This window comes from Vipera ursinii, assembly GCF_947247035.1.
Source record: "Vipera ursinii genome assembly, chromosome: Z".
NCBI classification, from domain to species: Eukaryota; Metazoa; Chordata; class Lepidosauria; order Squamata; family Viperidae; genus Vipera; species Vipera ursinii.
The window spans coordinates 89,515,294-89,540,863 of record NC_139517.1 but is presented as its reverse complement, the minus strand read 5'-3'; the positions used below and the strand labels follow the sequence as shown (position 1 = coordinate 89,540,863).

The following is a 25,570-nucleotide window of genomic DNA, read 5'->3' as shown; positions in this document are numbered from 1 at the left end:
CTCAATCCCTTAGAAAACTGATGGAAAAAAACAATGCAAGACTACAATATAACAGCACTAGAACCAGCAATGTTAATTGAACAAGTAGCAAGAGTTGTTAAAGAGTCATGTAAATATAAATTATCAGAATGGGCTACCAACAGAAATAATTCAAGCATCTGGGAAAAATAACATCAGATGGCTATATAGAATCTTTTTTTTATTAAAAAGTTTTAGAATACATTTTAGCTTTAACAAACAACAAAAACAAAACAAAAAGAAAAAAGAAAAAAAAAGAACCCCCCCAACCCCCCTTCCCTCCCACCCTCCCCAACCCTCCCCAACCCCACCCTCCCTTTCTCCTCCCCCCCACTTCCCAGAGCAGAATACAGGGTATAAAAATACAAACAATCATAATCTAGCTTAGGCAAACAATCCTGAACTATATAGACTATCGAACTTTAACTCATATAGATAAACTCCAAACATATATAGATATATCATATCAATAATTATTCTAAAACAATATAATACTTTTCAATCTACCCAATAAAAACAATCACAAATAAAACAATTTATATCAATTGTCTAACGCTGTTCTTCTTCCCAACTAAGCTTTAAATTCATATTATCCTGATATATTATACAAATTAAAATACCATAGATTACCTCCAAACTTAAAATTTTTTTTTATATAATCACATCATTCTTATATTCTATTACCTACTCCAATGTTGCCCCTAAAAGTATTATAAATTAATTTCAATCACACATAAAACAATTTATATCAGTTTTATAAAACTATTTTTCTATCCAACTAAACTTTAACATACTAAAACCAAATTAATACAACCTTTCCTTCTCCTAATATATTATACAACTTAAAATACCATACACTACCTTCCAGGCTTAAAACTTTCCATCCAAATAACAAAGCATAACCTACAGAATATCAATAAACACTACTACAAATCTTCCCAATTAAATTTTCATAATCATCTTAAAACTGAAGCAACACAAAATATATAATTATTTTATAAGGGTGAAAAATGAATCCCCACATACTTAATCCTTCTAGCATCCTTATTACATTATTATCTCTTGCAATTATGCAACTAAATCCTCAGGTTTGCTTCATTCTTCCAGAAGCAGCACACCTCTTCCAATTTCTGGCCTTCTCCCGTGGTGATAAAATTTGACCCACTCCTGTAACTTTCACATCTGTCTGCGTTAACCCTTCAACATCTTGTGGATTCTCTCTGTTGAGGCTCTCTGTCACCTTTTTTCTTTGTAGACTCCAAAGACGATATGGGGACTGCTTTTAAAACATTACTGTAAAAGTCACGTGCCTGAACCACCGTGGTAAGACAATGCCTCATACCTTCACAAGTCACCACCATACCCTCTGGTATTTGCCATCTAAACTTAATATCACGTCGTCTCAATTCTTGTGTCAAAAAAGCAAATTCCTTCCTTTTTCTTAAAATTCTTGCAGGAATCTCTTTTAAAATCAAAACTTTTTGCTCATCCATTACAAAATCAATATTATAGGAGGCCTGGATAACTTCATTTCTAATCTTTCTCTTTGTGAAATAAACCACCACATCTCTGGGTAATTTCCTTTGTCTTGCAATCCACGAATTAACACAGAAGATTTTATCTGTATCTTCCATTATTTCATCTGCTGGTCGCTCCAACACCCCTTCCAAAACCTCAGAAACCATTTTCTTCAAATTTTCCTTAGGATTTTCTTTTAGGCCTCTGATTCTCAAAGCAAGCTCCATCTGAAAATACTGTGTCGAAATCAAATCATAATCCATTTTTGCTGTCATATTTTCAGTTTCTGTCATTTTGGCTTCCATTCTAGTATTTTGAACAAGATCTTCCACTTTTGCATCCAAAATCTCAATGCTTTTAGCCATACTTAATGTTGCAGATGTGTTGTCTGCTCTCATTTCTGCTAATTTCTCTGTAAACTTCTCCTCCAACTTTTTCTCCATTATCTCAACAAATTGTTGCATTTGCTTTTCCAAAGTTTCTTGGAGCAAACTCTGCAAATCTTTTACTGTAAAAGCTGATACAGATTCAGATGCAGAGGACAATAAAGTTTTCGCCGAAGACTGCTGCCTCAGGGCAGGAACTTTAGAAGATATAGTCGCCATTTTCACCCTCTATTGTTAACTACTCACTTTCACATGCAGATTCAGCAAAGTCCATTGAGTTAAAGATCAAAACATCATCTTCACCAAAATCTCCTGCATCGCTCTGCCTGCGTCCTCGTTCTCATAAGCTCTTCCTTGCTAGCAGGGATGGTTGCGAACACCCTGTTCTGCTCCAAAAAACCCGGAGCAGAGACGCCTCGCAGTCCGGAGCATGCCCAGGCTTCGGGGGGGCTCAATCCTTCCACCACCAAAACTCTAAGTTCTGGCGGCCCCGGAGAGCTCTACCCCTACCTGGACGCTCACCCCCTCCTCTTCTCCCGAGGTGGGGGCTTCCAAGCCGCCGAACAGCTGATCGGCACTGTTTTTGGCGGCTCTATGGAGCCGCGAGGCTGACAGCCAAGAAATGGCTGCCTCCGGCGTCGCCTTGCCATCCGGAAGCCGGCTATATAGAATCTTTAATGCAGCATGGACACAGCTAACTGCATCCGCTGACCGACAACCAGCAATAATAATATTATTATGGCAAAAGAAAAGGTGCCAACGAGAATACACACAGTACTGAAGCATCTCATTCTTGAGCCATGCAGGGAAAATGTATGCCAAGATAATAAAAATGAGGTTAAGTCCAACTATAGAATCACAATTAGCAGAACAGGTGGACTTTTTAGGAGACACAGAAATTTATTTATTTATTTTATTTTAATTCCATTTATATCCCGCCCTTCTCCGAAGACTCAGGGTGGCTTACAAGCTTAGCAGTAGCCTTCATTCTATGTATATGCCTGCTTATTAGGGCTTTCACACACACCCCAAGCAGCATTATTACAAAGTCAGCTTAATTGCCCCCAACAATCTGGGTCCTCATTTTACCTACCTCAGAAGGATGGAAGGTTGAGTCAACCTTGAGCCTGGTGGGACTCGAACCTGCACTAATTGCAGGCAGCTGGTGTTACTTAAGGAGGCATTAGCCCACTGCTCAACCAAGGCTCAGTCAAGTTGCACAGATACAGCTAGTATAACTAATATAAAAAATATAGCACACAATAAGAATCTTTTTTGTCACATTGGTAGACCAAAAGAAAGCATTTTATAGAGTTAGTAGAAAATTACTATGACAAACATAGTAAGAGGAGTAAGTGATCATCTTAGATTATATACAAGCTTACATAGTGGTTGCCGAGGTGTAGTTCAGAATAAGTGAATGAATTAATTATGAATCTGCTTTTTTTCTTTTCTGTTTTTCTTTCTATTTTTGATAAAGAGTCCAGTATTTCTTCTAAAGTAATTTCAGTCATGTATTCATTTGGAACACTAATTGTTCTTTTCCTTTTTTAAAGACAATTACCAGACCTTCCATCTAAAACTCCCTTTTTTAATTCAAATAATTCCCAACATGTGGACCAGCGTCGCCAAGGTTTGCAAGAATTTCTCCAAAAGTGAGTAGATTAACTTTAAGAATTGTTTGTTGCTTATTGGCTTTAATGAAGTTGTTAATTTCTTATACTTGCAATACCAGTTCATCTCTTGTGCACGGCAGCCACCTTGTGGCCATAATTATGAATTTGTACTTCTAATCTATGGAAGAAGTTTACATAGCAGATGTGCTTTCTTTATGCTGGCATTTGAATTTTTGGGGTTTCCTTTTTTGAACCAACAATTTGTTAAATAGTATATTATTATTATTGAATTTGAAAACCAAGTTGTTTTAAAATAATGATACATGAATTAATCTTTTTAGCAGTGTGAAGAAAAGCAAAAGAATTTAATTAATCCATACAAGGCAAAGATATGCTCCGTAGTCAGTCATGTGGAGGTAATAAAGAACCAGTATTCTCTTTGATGTTTTTAAAGAAAAAATGGCAGTAAAGCTTTCAATAGTTGAATATTAGACATTCATCAGATTAGGTAAAGCATGGCAGGCCATGAGCCATGTGACTCTTTTTCTGTGGTTCTTGGAGAATTTAAAGATTGATATTTGTTAACAATGTTAACAATATTAGCTATATATATATTTTTTTTTAAAATCAACTTAGATGTTTTGTTTTTAGAAGGCTGCTTTGGAGTGTAAGGAAGATGACTTTGATAGTCTATACAAGAATCATTACTTAGGCAAAATGGATTGAAACATTTTAATTGATGTCAGCCTCATTAGGTAGATATGGCCAGGAAGTCTTCTCCACATGAAAGCCAAAACACAAAAGGCTTTGAGATCCTCCTAAATTACAAAGAGAAAACTAAATTATTTTTTTAAGAAATTATTAATTTATGATATATGACACAATTGAAATACAAAGTAAATAGCAGAAAAGATGGGGAAGGGAAAAGGGAGTAGAGAAGGGGGAGAAGTAGAGTTAGGTGTTTTTCTTAGTTAGTAGAGAAAACTAAATTAGTTTTTGATATCAAACATGCCCATGGTATATTGATGGCGTGGAGTATATGGAAACAGGAATCCTGTAATTAGCTTTGCTATAAGCTATATAAAGTAGCATCATCAGCAACTTGAATTAGATTTGAAAGACAATTGGCAATCAATAAGCTATTTCAACATGGAAATAATCAAGGATAATGATGATGATGATGATGATGATGATGATGATAATAATAATAATAATAATAATAATAATAATAATAATAATAATAATAATAATAATAATAAAAGTTGGAAGGGACCTTGGAGGTCATCTAGTCCAACCCCCTGCTCAGGCAGGAAACCTTATACCATTTCAGGCAAATGGCTGTCCAATCTCTTCTTAAAAACCTCCAGTGTTGGAGCATTCACCACCTCTGGAGGCAGGTTGTTCCACTGGTTAATTGTTCTAACCGTCAGGAAGTTTCTCCTTAGTTCTAGGTTGCTTCTCTCCTTGACTAGTTTCCATCCGTTGCTTCTTGTCCTGCTTTCAGGTGCTTTGGAGAATAGCTTGACTCCCTCTTCTTTGTGGTAGCCCCTGAGATATTGGAACACTGCTATCATGTCACCCCTCACCCTTCTCTTCATTAAACTACACATACCCAATACCAGCAACCGTTCCCTATATGTTTTAGCCTCCAGCCCCCTAATCATCTTTGTTGCTCTTCTCTGTACCCTTTCTAGAGTCTCGATCTCAAAGAGGATCTATTCATCAACCATCCTGCCATTTTTTTCACAATTCAAGGACCTCCCATGAAGAGCACAATAAAATAGTTCAGACTTGAGGTTATTAGCTGAATGTAACTAGCATATTGATGACCTCAGATAGATAGTAATAAGACATGCCATTTTGCCCCAAATGACACTGAGCTTGGAACAAATCCAAGTGAACTTGTTTGTTAAAGACCACCCAGTTGCTCATAACAGCTCAGATGGCACCAGGGCATCAACCAAATGTTTTAGAAGTTTGGTTTTCTACCTGCAGCCCAGAAGAACACTCTTAAGATAGTTCCACTTCTTTTTTCTTTTACCTAATTACTGCAGTATAAACCTCACAATAAAACCTATGATATGTTTTGTTAGATTTATTCCTGAACCTATGCCAAAGTTGCTCTAGTCAGCTATCCTCATATTTTATTTATATCATATTTATATCTTCTATTCTATACCTATTCTATACCATCTTGTCAAGGTATAAAAGTATCACAAATTCAAATATTTAAATTTGAGTAATATTGACCCCATATATCTAACTTTTTCTGTAATAGGTAAAGGTAAAGGTTCCCCCGCACATGCGTGCTAGTCGTTTCCAACTCTAGGGGCCGGTGCTCATCTCCGTTTCAAAGCCGAAGAGCCAACATTTGTCCGAGGATGTCTCCGTGGTCATGGTGCTGGCATGACTAGATGCCAAAGGCGCACGGAACGCTGTTACCGTCCCACCGTAGTGGTCCCTATTTTTCTACTTGCATTTTTACATGCTTTCGAACTGCTAGGTTGGCAGAAGCTGGGACGAGTAACAGGCGCTCACTCTGTTACACGGCACTCGGGATTCGACCTGCCAAACTGCTGACCATCTGATCGACAAACTCAGCGTCCTAACCCACTGAGCCACCACGTCCCTTCTTTTCTGTAATAGCTTATCCTATTTTATTTTTCAAGTATTTAGCAGCCACTTATAACTAGAATCAAAGTCCTCTTGGAATCTTCTTTAACAAGATTTATGCAGAAGGAAGAGTTACAGATTACAGAAATCTTGATAACGATATATTTATTTTAATGTCCACTTTATCTCTTAAATTCTTTAGGATGGAATTTCTTGAATCTCTTGCTAATTACCTAGTGATATATTGACAAGTGGTTAGCTCATCTTCATGATAAAGATTGTACTTGTAATATTATCAAATTGCCACCCTCTTTTTCAAGTTCTGAGAATTTATTACATGATTTCCATTACCTCCTCCCCATATCAGATCCCAGATGAAAAGTTGATAATAATAACAATAGCACTTCATAGTGCTTTACAGCTCCCTCTAAGTCAGGGGTGTCAAACTGCCGGCCCAGAAGCCATGTCCACCCCTTTGCCGGCAATGGCAAAACCATATCCATATGTTGCATGATGTCACGTGACATCGCGAGTTTGACATGTCTGCTCTAAGTTGTTTACAGAGTTAGCATATTGCCCCCAACAATCTGGGTCTTCAGCCATCCAACCTTAGAAGGATGGAAGGCTGAGTCAACCTTGAACTTTCTCCTTGTTATTTCTTGAAGACTCACCAGTGGTGGCTTACTACTACTAGGAAGTCTTTAATTCCTGGAAGCTATGAGATCTGGAGTAATTGATTTCTTCTTGCAGAATGCAGCAACACAATCTTGCATGGGTACTCAAGTGTGAAATACATTAAAAAAAAGAACCAAGGATACCATAATTGCCAACTGACTTCTAGATAACAGTAGTTCTGATGTGGCTTATATCCAAAATTGCTGCCAATCTTGGAGCACGCATTTAACTTACCTTCGGTCCCAATTGCTCCTTTGTGCCTGTTATTTGCTAAGGTTCTCTGCAAGGTTCCATGGTTAAAGGAATTAAACAACTACAGGTAGTCCTCAACCTATGACTGCAAATGCTCTAAATTTTCTGTTGTTAAGTGAGACATTTGTTAAGTGAGTTTTGCCCCATTTTATGAAATTTCTTACCATAGTTGTTAAGTGGATCACTGCAGTTGATAACTTAGTAACCTGGTTGTTAAGTGAATCTGGCTTCCCCATTGACTTTGCTTGTCAGAAGGTTGCAAAAGGGGATCACATGACCCTGGGACGCTGCAGTGGTCATAAATATGAACCAGTTGACAAACATCTGAATTTTGATCACATGATCATGGGGATGCTGCAAAGTTCGTAAATGTGAAGAATGGTCATGTCGCTTTTTCAGTGCCGTTGTAACTTTGAATGGTCATTAAATGAATTGTAGGTTGAGGACTATCTGTAAATCAAGTCAGAGTAGAAGAAAAGTAATACTTGAAACAGCTGTTTCAAGCTCAATGTTTACTTTTGTTTCTCATTTAAATATAAACATAATTTGTTCCTGGATTTTTTTTCTATTCAAGAATAATAATATGTTATGGAGGAGTAGGAGTTGTTATTTTCCAACAGTTCATGGAGCAAAACCATTGACATCAATGAGATGTAATTTCCCATTTGGTTTCATTGAGCCTATTCTTATTCTTATTATTCTTATTATTCTTATTATTAAAAAGTTTTATAAAAGTTTCAATATAATCCCCAAAACCAACCTACCCAAAACCATCCCCTTCTCCCTCCCCCACTTCCCAGAGCTGAGTACAGGGTTACAAATATAATAATCATAATCTAACTAACATTAACCAACTATTTATTTATTATTTATTTTATTTTGTTACATTTCTATATAGATAACCAAGTTCATAATGCGCTTTAACTCCCCTTTAACATAAATACAAACAAAATAAAAGTAGACATAATAATAATAAAAACATAAACAAATTAATATCCAAGTTATTAAACAATACTAATACTAAAAATTATAATAATACCATATAATTAAAATTAATAAAAATTCCACTATAATAAACTACTAGTAATAATAACAATCTAAAATTTATTCATAGGCTAGATGGAACTTTTTAGTCCCATATTTATTCTGAATATAATCTATCCATCTTCTCCAGACCGAAATGTATCTTTCTTGTGAATGATCCTTCAGTTAAGCAGAAATCTTAGCCATTTCTGCTAAATTTGACACTTTAACCGTCCATTCTTCTATAGTAGGCAAACTATCCTTCTTCCAATATTGCCCTACCAATAACCTTGCAGCTGTTATCAAGTTCAACATCAAGTTAATTTCCTTAGTATCATAATCTGTAGTAACACCCAATAAAAATAGTTGTGGAGTAAACTTTATCTTTTTCTTAAAAATCTTTTGAATATTCCACCAAATTTTAATCCAAAAAGCGTTTATATTTCTACAAGTCCACCACATGTGAAAATAAGTAGCATCCAAACTTCCACATCTCCAACATTTGGGCTGTAAATTAGGATACATACAAGACAACTTTTTAGGATCCAAATACCATCTATAAAACATAAAAATTTTCTCTTAAATTTTGGGCCTGGGTAAATTTTACATTTCTAACCCAAATTACCTCCCATATATCCAATGGGATCGGTTCTTGAATATTTTGAGCCCACTTTACCATACAATCTTTAACTAATTCCATTTCCGAATCCAAATCTATTAAAGCATTGTAAATTCTCTTTATATGCGCTCAATTTTGATCTTTAATCTGTTTTACCAAATTTTCATCCGTTAATGTAATGCCAACCTTCTGATCTAACTTCCACCTAGCTTCCAATTGAGTATACTGGAACCAGGACTGTACAATATTTTCTTGTTTTAACTCACCTAACGACTTTAATTGCCAATCATTCCCTACCAATCTAAGTAATTCCTTATAAGAAATCATATCCAAACTCACACCCATAGATACACCCTCTATCGCCTGTCCAGGAATCCCCCAAATTGGTATTTTATAATTTAACTTATAATAATACTTTTTTCAGACACGCAATAAAGCACTTCTTAAAATATGAGATTTAAAAGCCTTGTCAACATTTTTATCATAAATTAAATATGCATGCCACCCATATAATAAATCCCATCCCTCAAGATAAAGTATTCTTTTATTTGTTAAATTAAGCCAATTACTAACCAGTGTTAAAACCTCCGCATCATAGTATAATTTCAAATTAAGCACCTTAAGTCCTCCTCTTTCTCGTGCATCTTGTAAAATCTTAAGTTTAACTCTTGGGTTTTTCCCTGCCCAGATAAATTTATTAATACCCTTCTGCCATTCATCCAGATTAGCATCCTTTTTCAATATAGGTATCATTTGAAACAAAAAGAGAAACTTTGGTAAACATTCATTTTAACATCTGCAATTTTCCCCAGCAAAGATAATTGTAGTTTTTTCCAATTATTTAAGTCCTTTTGTACTTTTAGCCATAATGTCTCATAATTATTCTTATATAATTTCACATTAGAGGCTGTAATATATACTCTCAAGTATTTAACCTTTTTCACTATTTCATAACCTGTCAATTTTACTAACGATTCCTTTTCATTCATAGTCATATTTTTAGATAATATTTTAGTCTTATTATTATTTACCTTAAAACCAGAAACTTTCCCATATTGAGTTATAATTTCCATCAATTCTATAACCGATTGAGTCGGTTGAGATAATGTCACAACCAAGTCATCTGCAAAAGCTCTTAACCTATAATCATTCTGTTTTATTTTTATTCCCTTTATTATAGTTGATTCACGAATTTTAATCAATAAAATCTCCAATGTTAAAACAAACAACAATGGTGATAGGGGACATCCCTGTCTTGTGCCTTTTTCAATTTTAAATGCCTCTGTTAATCCCCCATTAAGTATAATTTGTGCCGATTGTTGTTGATATATAGCCCTAAGAAAATGTCATAATTTATCCCCAAAATTCATTTTATCAACAACTTTCAATAAAAATTGCCAATTCAACTGATCAAAAGCTTTTTCAGCATCCAAAAATATCAATGCCGCAGGCACTTGGTTGTTCTTATCCAAATACTCAATTAAATTAACAATTTGTCTTACATTATATTTCATATATCTTTCAGTTATAAATCCAGACTGATCACTGTGAATCATTTGTTTCAAAACTTGCATTAATCTATTTGCCAATATTTTGGAAAAATCTTATAATCTGTATTCAAAAGCGATATAGGTCTATAATTCTTAGGCTGGGTAAGATCTTGGCCCTCCTTTGGAATCAACGATATAAAAGCCCGTCTCCAAGATGGAGGCACTTCTCCTCCAATCTGGATATTATTAAACAGTTCCTTTAATGGTTCTATCATTTCTGCAAATAATATTTTGTAATAAATTGCTGGTAATCCATCTGTACCAGGAGCCTTACCCACTTTTAACTGCTTAATTGCTAAAATGATTTCCTCAGAGGTAATTAAACGATTCATCTCCTTCCGTTGTTCATTTGAAAGTCTAGGGAAATGTGCTTCCTGTAAATACTTATCTATTTCTAAAGCTTGTATATTTTCACTAGCATATAATTTTGCATAAAAATCTAAAAAACTCTTTTTAATCAACTTTTGTTGATATACCTCTTTACCTTTCTATTTTATTTTCTCTATAATACGCAATTTCTGTTTCTTCCTTAATTGATAAGCCAACCACCTGCCAGGCTTATTTGCATTACAAAACGTATTATGTTTCACATAATGCAAATTAGTTGCAACCTGATCAGCCATTAACATATTAAATTGCTCTTTCAACAAATTTATGGAAACCCTTAATCTCTTATCTGATGGGTTCAAAATAAGAGCTTTCTCCTTCAATTTAATCTCTTCTTCAAGCTCTTTACGTTTTTGCGTCTGCTTACGCCTATATCCATTATTCATGTGAATCAAAACCCCTCTCATATAAGCTTTACTAGCATCCCAAACCATTTCCATCGATGTGCCTTTATGCATATTCAAAGCAAAAAAATCTTTCAAATGTTCTCTACATTTCTGCGAAAGCACCTCATATCTAAATAAGTTTTCATTCAGTCTCCAAGATCTTCTATTCCCATCTTCAGCGAATAACTCCAACCATACAGGGCTATGATCCGACAATGTTCTAGGAAAGATCTTAACATTCTTCATGCTGGAGAAAAGATCAGTAGTAATTTAAAAAAAATCAATTCTGGAAAACAATTGGTGCCTGTCCGAAAAAAGTAAAGTCTCTATCTACCACATTCCGTTCCTTCCAGATATCTTTTAGTTCCAAGTCATCTTTCAAATAAAAAAAAAGCTTTAGGCAATTTAGAATGATTAGGAGAATTTTTAAAAGATCCCTTCTTGTCTTTACTTGAGTCCAAAACACCATTCCAGTCACCCATCATAATAACAGATTTATAATCCAATTGAATTAGTTTGTGATGTAAAAATTTATAAAACTTTTTTTGCTGTTGATTAGGGGCATATAATCCAATAATAAGAACTTTCTTACCTTGTAACACTAATTCAATAATAACATATCTTCCTTGTGTAGCAGATTCAATTAATCTGGCCGATAAGTCTCTTCTTTAATAAATAACCACTCCCCCTTTTTTATCTGGGGCAGAAGCTATAAAATGTGATCCCAACTGAGAATTAATCAAATACTTCTGATCTTTTGCAGCAATATGAGTCTCTTGTAAGCAAACAATGTCATTTTTATGTTGTTTCAGGTAGTGAAATACTTACTTTCTTTTTTGTGGTGAATTCAGGCCATTAACATTCCATGTCAAAAGCTTTGCCATCCTTAGTGGCCTGAAGCCTCTGGAACACTGCCTGAAGATCTGCTGTCGATTTCTTCGGTCGTGCCCCTCCCACAGGCTCTATAATAACCAGGCCTTGTGTTGTTGGTCCAGAATCAGCCTTCTGTTTCTGCTCCTTTTCTTTACGTCTATATGCATCCCGAGTCATCCATCCTCTGTTCGTTTGGGTCATCCTTTAACACCAAACTCTGTTCAATAGGCTCAGCCTGCAGTAAATCTCCAACAGCCAGTGACATTGCACCTTCAACTGGTTGTTTATCTTCCAGCCTTTCTTCTATTCTCCTAGGTCGTGGAGATGGTGGTGAACCTGCTTTCAGGACATAAGTATAAAAATCTTTTGCCTTTGAAATTGTATTAAGTCTATATCGTGTCCCTGCATAATTCACCACTATTCCAATAGGTATCTCCCATCTAAACTGGATATGTCAATTTTTAAGCTCCTCAGACAGAAAAGCAAAATCTTTTCTTTTTCTAAGAAATTTTTTTTTATTTCTTTTAAGATTATAATGTTTTGATTTGCAATTTGAAATCTCTGTTGGTAAAAAGCCTGAATAATTGCATTTCGAAGTGATCTCCTAGAAAAATAAATAACCACATCTCTGGGTAAATTTTTCTGCCTCGCAATCCAAGAATTGACCCTAAATATCTTATCCATCTCTCTTGATAACTCCTCAGGTTTACATCCCAAAATGGGAGCTATAGCTTTTGCCATCTCCTCTTGCAAATCTTCTCATGGATCCTCCTTTAATCCTCTTATTCGCAACGCAAATTCCATATCTCTATATTGTAAGATGGTCACTTCTTCCTCTGTTCTATCAATCTTATTTTCAACTTTAACAACTCTGCTTTCTAATTTTTCAGTATTTTCCACAACTTCATCCACTCGGTCATCCAAGCGTTCAATATGTGTAGCCAACCCTTGAAGTGCAAGCAGTATGTCTTCCCTCATCTCTCTATTTTTATTCTCAAGGAGGTCAGCCATCTCCTTCATTTTACTGTCAAGGAGATCAGCCATCTCCTCCTTTATTTCTTGTGTTGCTTGCTTTAAAGCATCTTGAATATCTTTAAGCGTAAATTGGTGGTGGGGGAGAAGGTGGAGGGGATTTAGGCTTAGCTGTAGATTGCACTGCAGGTTGTGTTACAGGAGAGGAGATTGTACTTTTAGAAACAGCAGAAATTACCAAACGCTTTGAAGCCATTTTCCTGCTTATAAAAATCCACTTCTTATAAGTTTCACTTTTCCCTTCAAAAAAATCAGCAGTTAAAAAAAAAGTAAAAACAAAGTCCCAGAAAAAAGAAAAAGGAAAAAAGAAAAGAATATTCTGTAAGAATTCTTTCTTTAAAAATAAAATAAAAATAAAAGCTCTTGAATACACGAAATCCGATACGTTATTTAAACTTTGTTGCCAAATGTATCTCTTTCTTGACACTGTCCTTTCACACAAAGAAACAGCATTCCGGCGCCATTTTTCCCCTTTTAATCAAATTAAAATATGGAGAAGATTAATTCTCCCCGGGTTAAAGTTTCCAGTACTTGCAATTTTGACTTCTCCTGGTCAGCTCTGTCTGCTTTTAAATTACTCACAAGTCACTTTAAATAGCAGATGTGGATACGGCGTCTTGCTTCGCTCCTAAGCTCGGAACAAAGGCGTGGGTGCGGAGAAAGCCTTGGACTCCAAGGGAGCTCTCACCCTCCGACCTCCAAATAATTAAGGGGGTCTAGGGGAGCTCTACCTCTACCTGAGGAGAACTCTCCTCCCCCTCTTCTCCCGAGGGGGAGGTTTTCAAGCCGCGGGAGAGCTGATTTTCGCTGTCTCGGCGTGCTTTTCACGAAATCCCAAGACAGGTGGCCAAAAGAAAGCCGCCATCAGCGCGGCGGCGCCACCAGAACCATTGAGCCTATTCTTAACAGAGTCTACTTTGAAGATTAATTAACTCTGTATTCAAACTTTAAGACTTATTTGTTTTTTTAAGAGGAAAAAGGGGCAACCTCATCTATGGTATGTTACTGTAGGCTGAATTTTTGATGAAGTCCTGTTGAAATCTGTCTGTGTATGTATTCAATAGAGGGCACCAAAACACAGGCTGTGTTTGCTTGTTTCCATAGATTAGATTTCTCATGAACACGTACCTAGAGTCAAGAAATGAAGTCAATAGGCTGAGTAAATTTGTTGAAAACAAATCAGTGTTTTAGCTTTCTGCACACATGCAAGCATGCTCTTGTTACTATATTGGGCTACATAAGAGACAAAAACAAGTTTTATTTAGAATAGGTTACAGTCCATTTCCGCTATATGTTCTCTTCTAACAGAATAGTTTACAAAATATATAACAAAACATTGCAATCTTCCCCCTCCAAACAAAGCAACTACTCATTTTGTTTACATTTTAAAAATATGGTTTTATTTTTAAAACATCCAGACTTCACATAGAAATTTTAAATAAACAAAACGTTTTGAGGACTGCCTTATATACAATAAGTTTATTTTAATCTCTGGAACTCCGTTCTTAATATATGTAAGTTCTCTAGGCTGAATATAATGAAATAGAAGCAGTACATCTGAATAAGAAAGTACATGCCTCTTTTCCACTCTTCCTACCTGAGCAGGTTTTAGAATTGGAGCTTAACAATACATAGATCTGTACTGAGCACTAGCATGCACCAACATTTAACATTTTCCAATATTTTGTATATATGTGTAATATATCTTAATAATATCTGAGTCTGATACAAAGTAATTGATACCACCTTAACTCTTATAATTTAAGATCCAAGAAAACTTCCAGTTATCTTGTGTCTTAGTACAGTACTGTAGCATAGACCTGTTCAAACACTGTCAGTTTAGTGCTTATCTGTTCCCATTTTCTCCCCCCCCTTTTCACATATGTCTGTATTTGAGCAAGGTTTTAATTAGCCTCCTTCCAATCTGAATCTTGTCAGTTTTAGCCCAGAACATCCATCAGTCCCACAACAGTACTGCCTTAAGCAATTTGAGACTAATAGGAGTTATGGGCCTAATATCTGTGATACCCTTGACAATTATTCTGCTTTTCTTCTTTCATACATCATAAGCTAGAGCAATTTTCTGGCCTCCTGTGAATGAGATTCTATGTGTATGACAGTAAGCCACCCACAGTCTCCCTGGACAGCAAGATTGGCAGAAGGGGGGGGGGCATATACATTTTAAATAAATAAATAAATGATTGATTGAATGAATGAACGAACAAATGAATAAATAAATAAGTAAACAAGTAAACAAACATAGATAGATAGATAGATAGATAGATAGATAGATAGATAGATAGATAGATAGATAGTAGCTACTTCACAGATACAGAGATAGATTTGAGGCTGGAAGTGCATTTAGAAGATGTGGTAAGGCTCATTTCACAAATAGTCACACAATCACAAAATGCCTGCCACAGATGCCAAAACATCAATTTACTGGAAGGGTAAATTAGCTGCTGAGGATAATGTCAACCATTCCAGTGTGATCTTATTCTACCATCACAATAACATATTATGCTAGTTCTTGTTTAATAGTAAACCAGTTTCTTATTTAAAACACAAGAATCATTAAAAAAGTGGTTAAGACATAGAATCTATGGAAAGGAGATACTGAGTGGCCAGAGACTTTTTCTTATTCAGTGGTGCTAAAAAAAACTTCCCTTTATTTCAAGTCAATTTTCAGCCCATCATATTCTGAACAATTTGTATTGTCCATCCTGGTGATTATTAACCGCCTTTTAAAAAAACAACTAAATTCCTGTTTTCCATCACATTCCTTTTAAACTTTTTGTTCTTTAAGCAGTTCTGTTTCAACTGATTCTTTGCATTGATCTCTCCATCCTGTCATTGTTTTGGACTGCAGTCTGCCCCCCTCCCTCGCAGTTTGTTTGCATTTCTCTCCATCACTATACCCATAGTGATTTTTGCTTCTTTCAGCAAAATACAGTTTCTAAATATTCCAATTTAGAATGTGTTTGTCCTTGTCTCAACAGTTGAAATGTTTGTGAACATTGCAGAACATTTGTATCAACTAGGCCGATTTGCTGTTGAAGGCTTCATTGTCACCTGTGATTGCTTAGACTAAAGTGGAAGATAAAATAATTTTTTAAAAGCGTATAGAAAGCTAGTTATGAATAGAATTGAAAGTTTGTTTCTTCACCCACATATGCAGTTAAGTAATTGGAATTAATATATTTCAGCTATGGCTATTTCTGCCCAACAGAGGGCTGCAAACTATGCTTTTGAGATCTCAGATTATTAGATGAAACCAAGTTTCCCTTGGCAGCCCTCTGCAATCTAATTAACTTTTCTGATAACTGTAAAGAAGAGCCAGATCAAAAAGCTGACAAGTTGTGTTGCATGAACACCGGAAGAAATGGTTGCGTACATAACTTCAACATCTCCTATGCTTACTTGCAAAATTTAAAAAATCCCTATTACGGTAATGCATTTAAATTACTAAGGCTGAGGTACAGGAAGATGACAGTTGGGATTGGGATACTGTCATTGAGTCATTAAGTAAGTACCTACTCGCACTTCCCTGCTAGCTTCTCACAATCAAAGTCAGGGAGGAAACTAGCAGGAAATTACATAATCTCGGGTTGTTTACAAGCAGAGGGTAGGCAAGTTATGTGGTTGCTGCCAAATGAAGGAGATTAATGAGCAGTGAGTGCTGTGCAGAGATGTGGGGAAGTTTATCTGCCGGCTTCCCCATTGACTTGTGGGAAGCTGGCAGGGAAGGTTGCAAATTGAGATCATGTGATGTGCAATGCTGCAACTGTTGTGCTAAATTGACACATGTCTGTGGGGGTGCTGGGCTCACTGGAACTGGATTGGAGCTAACCATTTATTTGGCACTGTCGTAACTGCTGCTGAATGATTGTAATTCAAGTACTATCTATAGCTACATATTATATACTACCATAGTGCCATACTATTCAACAGTATGGTAAAATAATCTAATATTAGAGAATTTTTTAAAACAAATGACAACTGTGAGATTCAGATATATAAACATCCTCTCTATATTATGATTCATGCTAAGCCAAACTCAAACTAGCCACATTATAGCTTAGCACAGCCAGACAGTAAGATGGATAAGGGATTAGACTACTTGTATTCAAATTTATCATGTGGATTTGGTTTCCCCACATCTCTATTAAGATATGTGGAAAGAAGGAACAGATTTCATTTATTCCTTCTCCTGTGATGCCTAAGGCACTGTTTACAAACCAGTAAACTAGAAGCCAAGTGTACAAGGCAAGATGGGGAAAGGCATAATAGCTGATCAAACCATGATTTAAACTCCCCCTTTCCAATTAAAATCTGCATCATGGATATAAAGAGCAAATATTAAATATTGTTCTTTCTAAACAGTAGGAAGAGTTTTGAAATAGAGGGATACTTGGAAAAAAAAGCCTCAAAATAATCCCATGTTGATTTTGTTTAAGATGGGATAGAAACAATATTGCAGTAAGATTATGTTACTTTTATTTTGTTGCAATAAAGAGCCTTTCTGGAATTTCTGCAGTGCCCTTTTCTTGACCTGGTCTACCTCAAAGGACAGACAGAAAGATGTTACAGATCTTTCAATACATGTCTGTTCACACTTGACATGTTTGCATTTCTAAGATACCCTACATGTTTTTAATTTATTATCTTTGATCTGATCAGTTTTAAGCCTCCAGATGGCACTATTAAGCAGAAAAAAGAATGACTGTAAAGTAATGAATCCAGTGAAAAATAAAAGTGGAAATTGAATTGTAGTGGCAGGGGAGGGCTACTGGTAGCCTTGATGTGCTTAGATCAACCTGTACTCTTATCACTTTTGCTTGCTGTTCCCATATGTTAGGTTACCAGCAAGTTAATAACAGTGCTTTGGCAGTTCAAGGCTTAGCAAAATTGCACTGGACATGAAATAAAGCTAAAATGAATTTCTGTCCAATATCATTGACATTAGTGTTCATTATTTTTGTGGTGCAGTGCCTCAAAGCATCAAAAATCAATTTTAAAGATTACCCATTATTTTATAAAGAAACTAAAATGCATTTCAAACAGTAACAAAGAAGTAACTGTGGTGTAATCGTATCAACAGTTACTTAGGTTTTAGTTTGGTGACACAATCACACTTCTAAAGCAACCCCTGAAAATATCTATTGAGAATTAAATTGTATGTATGATCATGTATGATTAAGATAAAATAATACCAAGTTGGATTATCAGTAATATTTTTGTCCCCTCTTTATCTCCATCATTTTATGTATACTTTAAACAATAGTATCTGGTTATGACATTCTGTTAGGAAATAAATAGGTTTCTTCTTTGTGGGGGAGGGATGATTAATGCTTAGTTTGTTTGGGATTTCTAATGTAACATGATTCAGCTTGAAATTGAATTTAAAGTAAAGTTGCATATATTTTTCAGATGAAGGTTACACTTAACCTTTCAATGGGTTGGTGAGGTAAGAGGTATGCTAACTGGAAACAAAACACTTTGGGGAACAAATAGACATTTAAAAATAGTTTTAATTTGATTCACACTTTAATTAACATACATTTTAAAGATATCATTAATGTGATTGCTTTCCACATTCTTTACCATTTCCCCGTATTTATCAAATAAAATTACAATTTGATTCAGCTATTAAGAGTGTATCTGGAAACTGAAAGTAAAGCTGAGATTATGTACCATTTGTTTAAAGCCATGGACGTTACCATTCGCATCCCAACTGATTTTCATGAATTCTAGAAGATAGTAATTTTTTCCAGTAAACTGCTTATTTTTTACTACATTGTGCCTTTGTTTATGAACAATGTCCAATATCTTACACTGATGCAGATGTATTGGAGATGAAAAGGGCAATTTATACTTGATCAAAAATAAATATTGAATATTTTAGAATTTTTAATATTCTATGTATGATTAAGATAAAATACCAAGTTAGATTATCAGTAAATTTTTGTCCCCTTTATCTCCATCATTGTGGTCTGAGGAGTATGACATATGCAGCACCTTTAATGACCATGGCAATTAGCTGAATACGCTAGAGTTGACAAATATCTGAGCTTCCTACATGTTTACGTTAATGTGCATGCAATTAGATAATATATCGGAGCAGTGTTGTCTGTGTATATGAATTATATCTGTACAAAAGGAGGGAACCCTTTGATTTGATTGTCGCTTAGGCAAAGCATTCTCTGAACACAGCTCTTCATTGCATCCTTTCAAGTATTGTATTGGAGCTGCTGCATGACAAATGTTCAGTAGTGTTCTGAGCATGCATATGCAGAATATATTTTCACAGCAGAAAAAAAATGGACATCTACAAGTCTAGGAACCTGCTTTTTTACATCAAGGTGCTACCTTGCCCTCAACTGGAGGTTGAGGTGGTTCCAGACAGGATTGCTGCTTCAGGCACTGATAAAATTCTGTATTATCCAAGATGTCCTTGCTTTAAAGACTAAATTAGAAACTTGGAGGAAGTAAGTGAGTAGACTAGTTTTGATTTTAAGGGAGAACAGTTTCAAGGATTGGTATGCTTCGTGTTTATTTCATTTATATTTCACTTTATTTCCCCAAGGTCTCAAGGTAGCATGCATGATTCCCCCTCCCCAATTTTATTTTCATAACAACCTTGTAAAGTGGGTTAAACTTAAGTGGGCTTGGCTAGAATGAAGAAAAATCCAAGGGCATTTATGGTTAAGTGGGGACTTAAATTCAGGAAACAAATGAGTATGGATGTCCATTGTGGGGGCAAATGATGAAGCAGGCATCATGATACAAGTACAATTCCCTTTATATGTGCATCATGACATTACATATACTTAGTGGAATAATTAGAATTTCAATATTAATTTCATTATTCTCTTGCCTAGCTGTTGAGAGATTAAAATTCTGCAAACTTCCTAATTTTGTTTTGTTTGCTTAGATATGTAAGTTGGTTATGTAGGTCAAAAAGAGATGCCTTTGTATTTCTTTTCTAGCACACATAATTGAGACTGGTCTAAACCTCATTTTATTTCTCTCTTCTCTATCATCTCAATTTTGAAATGATTTAATTTCTGTCTTCCTTCCACTCAAGGGTATGCCACGGCCATTATTTTTCATATTATTTAGCCTGCAGGAAATAGTTCCAGCACTTGCTTTCTGTTTTATTGACCTGATGAATATCAAAATATTCACTGTATCAGAGTTTCTTAATCTGACATCATTGAAATATTTTAGACTACAGGTCCCATTGTTTTGATGACAATGTAGGGTTCGTAATGTCTCTAAGGCACCAGGTTAGGAAGGCTGCATGTCCATATTGATCCTCTCACAGCTATTTTTAATAGAATTAATCCAAATGTGTTTCCTCTAGAACAGGATTATGAGATAACCTTGCACAGAAGGCAGAGTATAGCATTGGTTATTCATATTAAAATAATGAATTCTCTGGTAGAAATTATCCTAAATGCTTGCCAATTATTATCTGGACTCCTGAAATTGTTTACTTTACTACCCTGTTATTCAGAATGATACAAGTAATTAACTGACATCCACAAATATTAAGTAAAAAAGCAAGGGATCTGAGAAACTTCCATAATTTTAATATTGAAATAATGTTACTTTGGGATTTATATTTGCTGAACTAAATAAACCAATAGAAATGTATTTTAATGTTGAATAAAATTAGATTGTTAAATATTTGCTGAATTGGGAGTTCTCATTTAAAATATTATATGCTAGAGTCAAAACACTTTTAAAAATTACCTGAAGTAAAAGATTTTTTTCCACATTCATCTCAAATAGTTTTATCACTCTTAAACGTAACATTCATAGTGGTAAACTATTTTTTTCATATTTTATACAGAAAAATAGATATATTTCCAAAATAAATTTTTGTTTTGCATAGGCATTTAATTTCTGTAAATTCTATAATGCCCCTATTTTAAGGCAATAGTTTTATTACATATTCAAAATTACTGATTATGCATCATTTCCCATATTGTTAGTTCCCCCACACATTCAGAGGCACATTCTTTCCCCCAGCCAATGTAGTAATTGATCCACATGGTAGCAACAGATGGATATTTTTTTAAAAAAAATCCTTGAAAATTACTTATATAGCAGATGTTCATAACTATTGGTTTCATGTTTTTTTACTCACCTAAAATTCCAAATACTTTAATAAAGGTAAGTATCACTTACTCAAACATTCTAACATTTTTACTGCATTCAAACTGCAATGAGTATGAAGTTAAAACTAATTTTAAGGCAAAAAATATTGAGTAAATGTTCTTGGAAGGCAGCTGAAATTTTTGTATTTTTAAAGGGTACTCCAGAATCCAGTTTTGCTTTCAGACAGTAGACTTCATCTCTTCGTACAAACACAGCTGAATCCTGAAGACATTGAGGCCTGTGTATCTGGAAATACAAAATATTCTGTGGCTGAAGCAATCCATGACTTTGCTTGTTTGAAACGACGATTTCCTGTAGAACATGAAGAGAAGAAAAAAGAAAATTATGCCGATTCAGATTCTGAGAGGTAACTTCCTTACATTCTGCTAAACAGGCATACATGATAATAAAAACACTTCAGCATTTTTGTTGTTGATGCAATGCTAAGATAATGGAAAAATTAATTGACTGAGATTTTATTGAGCTGTGACAGCTCATCATAGAAGTCTTTGCATACACCTCCACATTGAATTAATGAATGCAGTAGAAATTCAATTATCTGCATTCTGATTATGTGAATTTCATTTAGTCAGACTTGAATTATTCGCGTTTAAATTATCTCGCTAAAAAAAAATATCCAACTGCACTCCAAATGACTAATTAAAAGTCCAAATTTCCTGTCTCTCTTTTGTGACTGGGGATAATTAAAGTTCTCCTCTGTTACTCAGGCTTTGAGTGTGTTGTGAAAACCAATTCTCCCCCCCCCCTCTTTTTTTTTCTTCTCTGCAGTTCATCCTCTGGGCTTGAACACAGTGGCGATGATAGCAATTCACACAGACATAAGGCAAGCACAGCTCATGAAGAACTCTGAAATATTATTTGCACCCTACTGTTCCTGGATTAACAGGCATAACTTGAAAGTTGCATGTGATCCTTCAAACTACTTCCCAAAGCACGTGCTTTTTGTTTTTAAAACAGTTTTGAAAAATATACAGTTTTTGCAGTAGAGGTTGTATGGGCTGGGAATTATGAAAATAATAGTCCAAGTCATTTTGCAGGCCAAGCAGGAAATACCTGATTTATGTTACTGAACAGTTATGAATTACATCTGTAGAGACACCTTCAGTATCTTAGATTTCCTGATGTAATCCTTTGGGGGTCATTATAAGAGAGAGCAGAGAAAATCTCTGAATGAATGATGTTGAAATATGTTGGAATATCTGACCTCAAAATGTACAAATTCTATTTTCATTTGGCATTTTAAATGATAATATAGCCACATAATTCCATCATAATGTACAAACCAACCTTAACTGAATGTAAAATGTAATTTTTTAAAAAAACAACAACAACAACAGTTTTTAATGATACTTATTGCCAGGTAAGTATGTGTATGTACTCAGCAATACAGGAATAAATGACCAAATTAGTTTTAAATAAACATTTTAAAATATTAGCTTCATCTCAATAACTACTTGAACACTGTTATAATGTTCAGTATTTCAACACTTTGTTACAGAGTATCATCAAGTGCTTAAGTCGGTATGCTTATATGCAATTGAAGTCAGTAGGTTTAAGCTTGCCCAACAATTGTCACAAATCATGTAAATATATATCTCAGACCCATACTCCCACGGACAGCAGGCAACAGAATTTCATTTTGAATGTGGCCCAGTGTGCTCACAATAAAAAAATGACAATAAACATTATTTTATCTTTTTGGAATTGAAGTACATCACATTCGAGGGCACTAGGTTGAAAGAACCTAGTACCTCTTGCTCTTTGATGCAATAAAGAAACAATGTTGTATAGCAAACTCTCTTTGCATTATAACAGTGTTATGCTCTATTTTCAAATTTCTCTTGATTTAGCCAGAGGAGCAGGAAATTCCAAAAGATAATTTAATTTTTTTAGGGATATGTGGGTTGAAAGTATCTAGCTGAACTCAATTCATTTTAGAAATCTTCAGTAAAATTAACTGACACCCAATCCAAAAAAATGTATTTATTATGGAACTAATTATCCTATTCTATTCATATTAAGTAATACTTTTTGAAGGTCATGGAGTATATTTTGGGATGGGGGAGGGGGAAGAAATAGCAAATATTTAGAGCCAACAATCCTTTTGCTATTATGGTTGAGCATTAAATAATCTTGCAGATTATTTTATTGAATTGGATAAAACTATTTAGGCCTAAATAAGAAAAAGTGCTAGGTACGTATGTTTAGGTAACAGCCTGAACATGTAAGTAAAATCACAAGTGCAGCGTTTGCTACTGTTACAGTAAAATGAACAAAAGGCATTCTAACTGAGGAAAGGTTAAAAAAGACCAAAGAAAATGGAATGATATTGTCACCTATTAAAATTATAGAAATCTACAGCTATTACTGTCAAGCAATTTGAAGCAATGTGTATGCTATAAATTTATTGATTGCTAATTTTAGTATATGATGTGTAAAGACTTATGTGATGTCATTTAATTGATGCCTGCTGGAGGATAAACAATTATTTCAGCCTTAAGTACAGCAAATAGAAGGCTTGGGAACCACTGTTACATTAAAATTCCACTATGAATTGCTGGATTTGATGCAGTTTGTCATTTGGTTTATCAATACTGTGCATATTAATCATGTTGCTTCAGTATTACTATATTCATACTTTTTATACAGCAAACCTCTACATGGTTACCATGATGTAAATCCATCTAAATTGTTTACTTTAGAGTGTATCTGATTGCAGCATGACCCTTTAAATATTTTATGTCTATCAAATATTAGTGAAATACTTAAAACGCAAATGTGTGGACTTTTAAAATGTCTAGAAAATGCTTCTATTTTGTTAAAATTTCCAATAAAACATTTTCTATCTTGATTTACTTTTGTCTTTGTGATCTTGATTTTGAAAATTGCAAGATATATATAGCTTGTCCTGTTTTGGGATTCAGTTTGTTCTCTCTCAGGTTTAAATTGTTCCTTTTATGCATTATAAAGCAAGGAAAAGGAATTTGTTTTCTAAGTTTACGTATTTTTATAGTCTGCCAGTCATATTTTTGTTATTGTTAAATATATTATGGTAAGACAAATTTTATGATTTACATAGGTTTTATGTAATTCCCACACCTTCATTTCTGAAGACTTTTTTTGTAACTTGCTATTACAAAGCTTTACAAATAAATTTAAATTTATTTGTACAGCTCATTTTATAAAGTTAAATCTGGTAAAATTCATGTAAAGCAGGCAAAAATATCTAGCAGAGTATAAAGCTTATTTTCTTCGTAGTTCTAAACAGTAGTGCATTAATTTAATATTTTCCTTAATGATTCCACTTTTCAAAAGTGTATTTTTAAAGTGCTTTTGCAATGATACTTTTAACTTTGCCTAAATTTTTTAAAGTTTTTGTTCGTTTTTTTCTAACAAATCCCTTATAAAGCGTGGATTTGACAGCCCTTTCTTTTTAGAAGATCATATTTTACAAAATTTAAAGAGGAAAGAAATTCTATACACCTTTTTATTATTCGAATACGCTTAGCTCCTCTGCGGATACATGACTCTCTCTTCCTCATCATTTTATGTCGATTAGAAATAATTGGGGAATGTAATTCTTTTTACCTACAATTGTCCATCAACTAGGAAGAATTGGTTAGCTCTCGAGTTTAACCTCATGAAATCAGAAAAACAGAATTATCATTGCAAAAGGCCAAGCGGGTAAGAAAGAATCCGTGGACACGGGCTGACGCATCTTAACTTTTCCGCGTAACCCTTTCCTTGCTGGCCTTCTCTGCTTTGCAAACACAGTAGCAACAGACAACCCAACTGCTTAGCATTGCGCCGTCAAAACCGCCTCTTCAAGCTCAAAAACTTTCCCTCTCATTGTTAATTGTTATGCTGGATAGGATTTTCTTTTTTTTTTTTTTAAAAAAAGATACTCTATTCAGCGATACCTCCGTTCCCCGGTTTTTGGGATCGCCTGCGGCTTCAAGATTCCCCCGTCTCCCTGCACGAAGCAAAAAAATAATCCATCCGTAAGCCATCTGGCTTCACTTTAGGAGAAGCGAAACAGGAATGCCTCGTCATCAGTTAGCCATTAAGCGTTCCTCTCTCTCTCTCTCTCTCTCTCTCTCTCCAAACCCTGGTTTCGTGGGCCAGTTTTGCACCTTCGACCTGGCACACAGCATAGCAGTTCGCTGGTTTCTTACCTCAAGGCCTCGATCCATTTTTTTTCTTCCACCCGCCCCCCTGTTTTCAACCCCACATGCTGGACATTTTTCCCCGCAGCTGCAAATGCCGCACGCGGAACCGCCGGCGCGCGTTCAGCAGCAGCAGCAGCCGCCGCCGTTCGCCCGCTCGCTCGCTGCCCCTCCCGCCCGGGGAATGTGTGTTCCAGGCGCCCTCCATGTGCCTGAGCTTTGCTGGGGGCTGTTTGTCAGGGAGAGAGAGAGAAGCCTGTCGCCGACCG

At 35.1% G+C, this 25,570-nt stretch overlaps 1 protein-coding gene across 2 annotated transcripts in view; it reads left to right on the top strand.

Moving 5' to 3' along the window:
- The window catches only part of SNX10 (sorting nexin 10), a 53,567-nt gene extending 29,581 nt beyond the window's left edge, over positions 1-23,986 (top strand). For both annotated transcript variants that reach the window (XM_083378203.1, XM_083378204.1), the window contains 3 exons: positions 3,479-3,577; positions 21,269-21,481; positions 21,904-23,986. In XM_083378203.1, coding sequence (XP_083234329.1) covers positions 3,479-3,577; positions 21,269-21,481; positions 21,904-21,985 — 394 coding nt within the window. In that variant the 3' untranslated portion in view covers positions 21,986-23,986. The remainder of the gene's footprint in view (positions 1-3,478; positions 3,578-21,268; positions 21,482-21,903) is intronic.
- Positions 23,987-25,570: the final 1,584 nt, after the last annotated feature.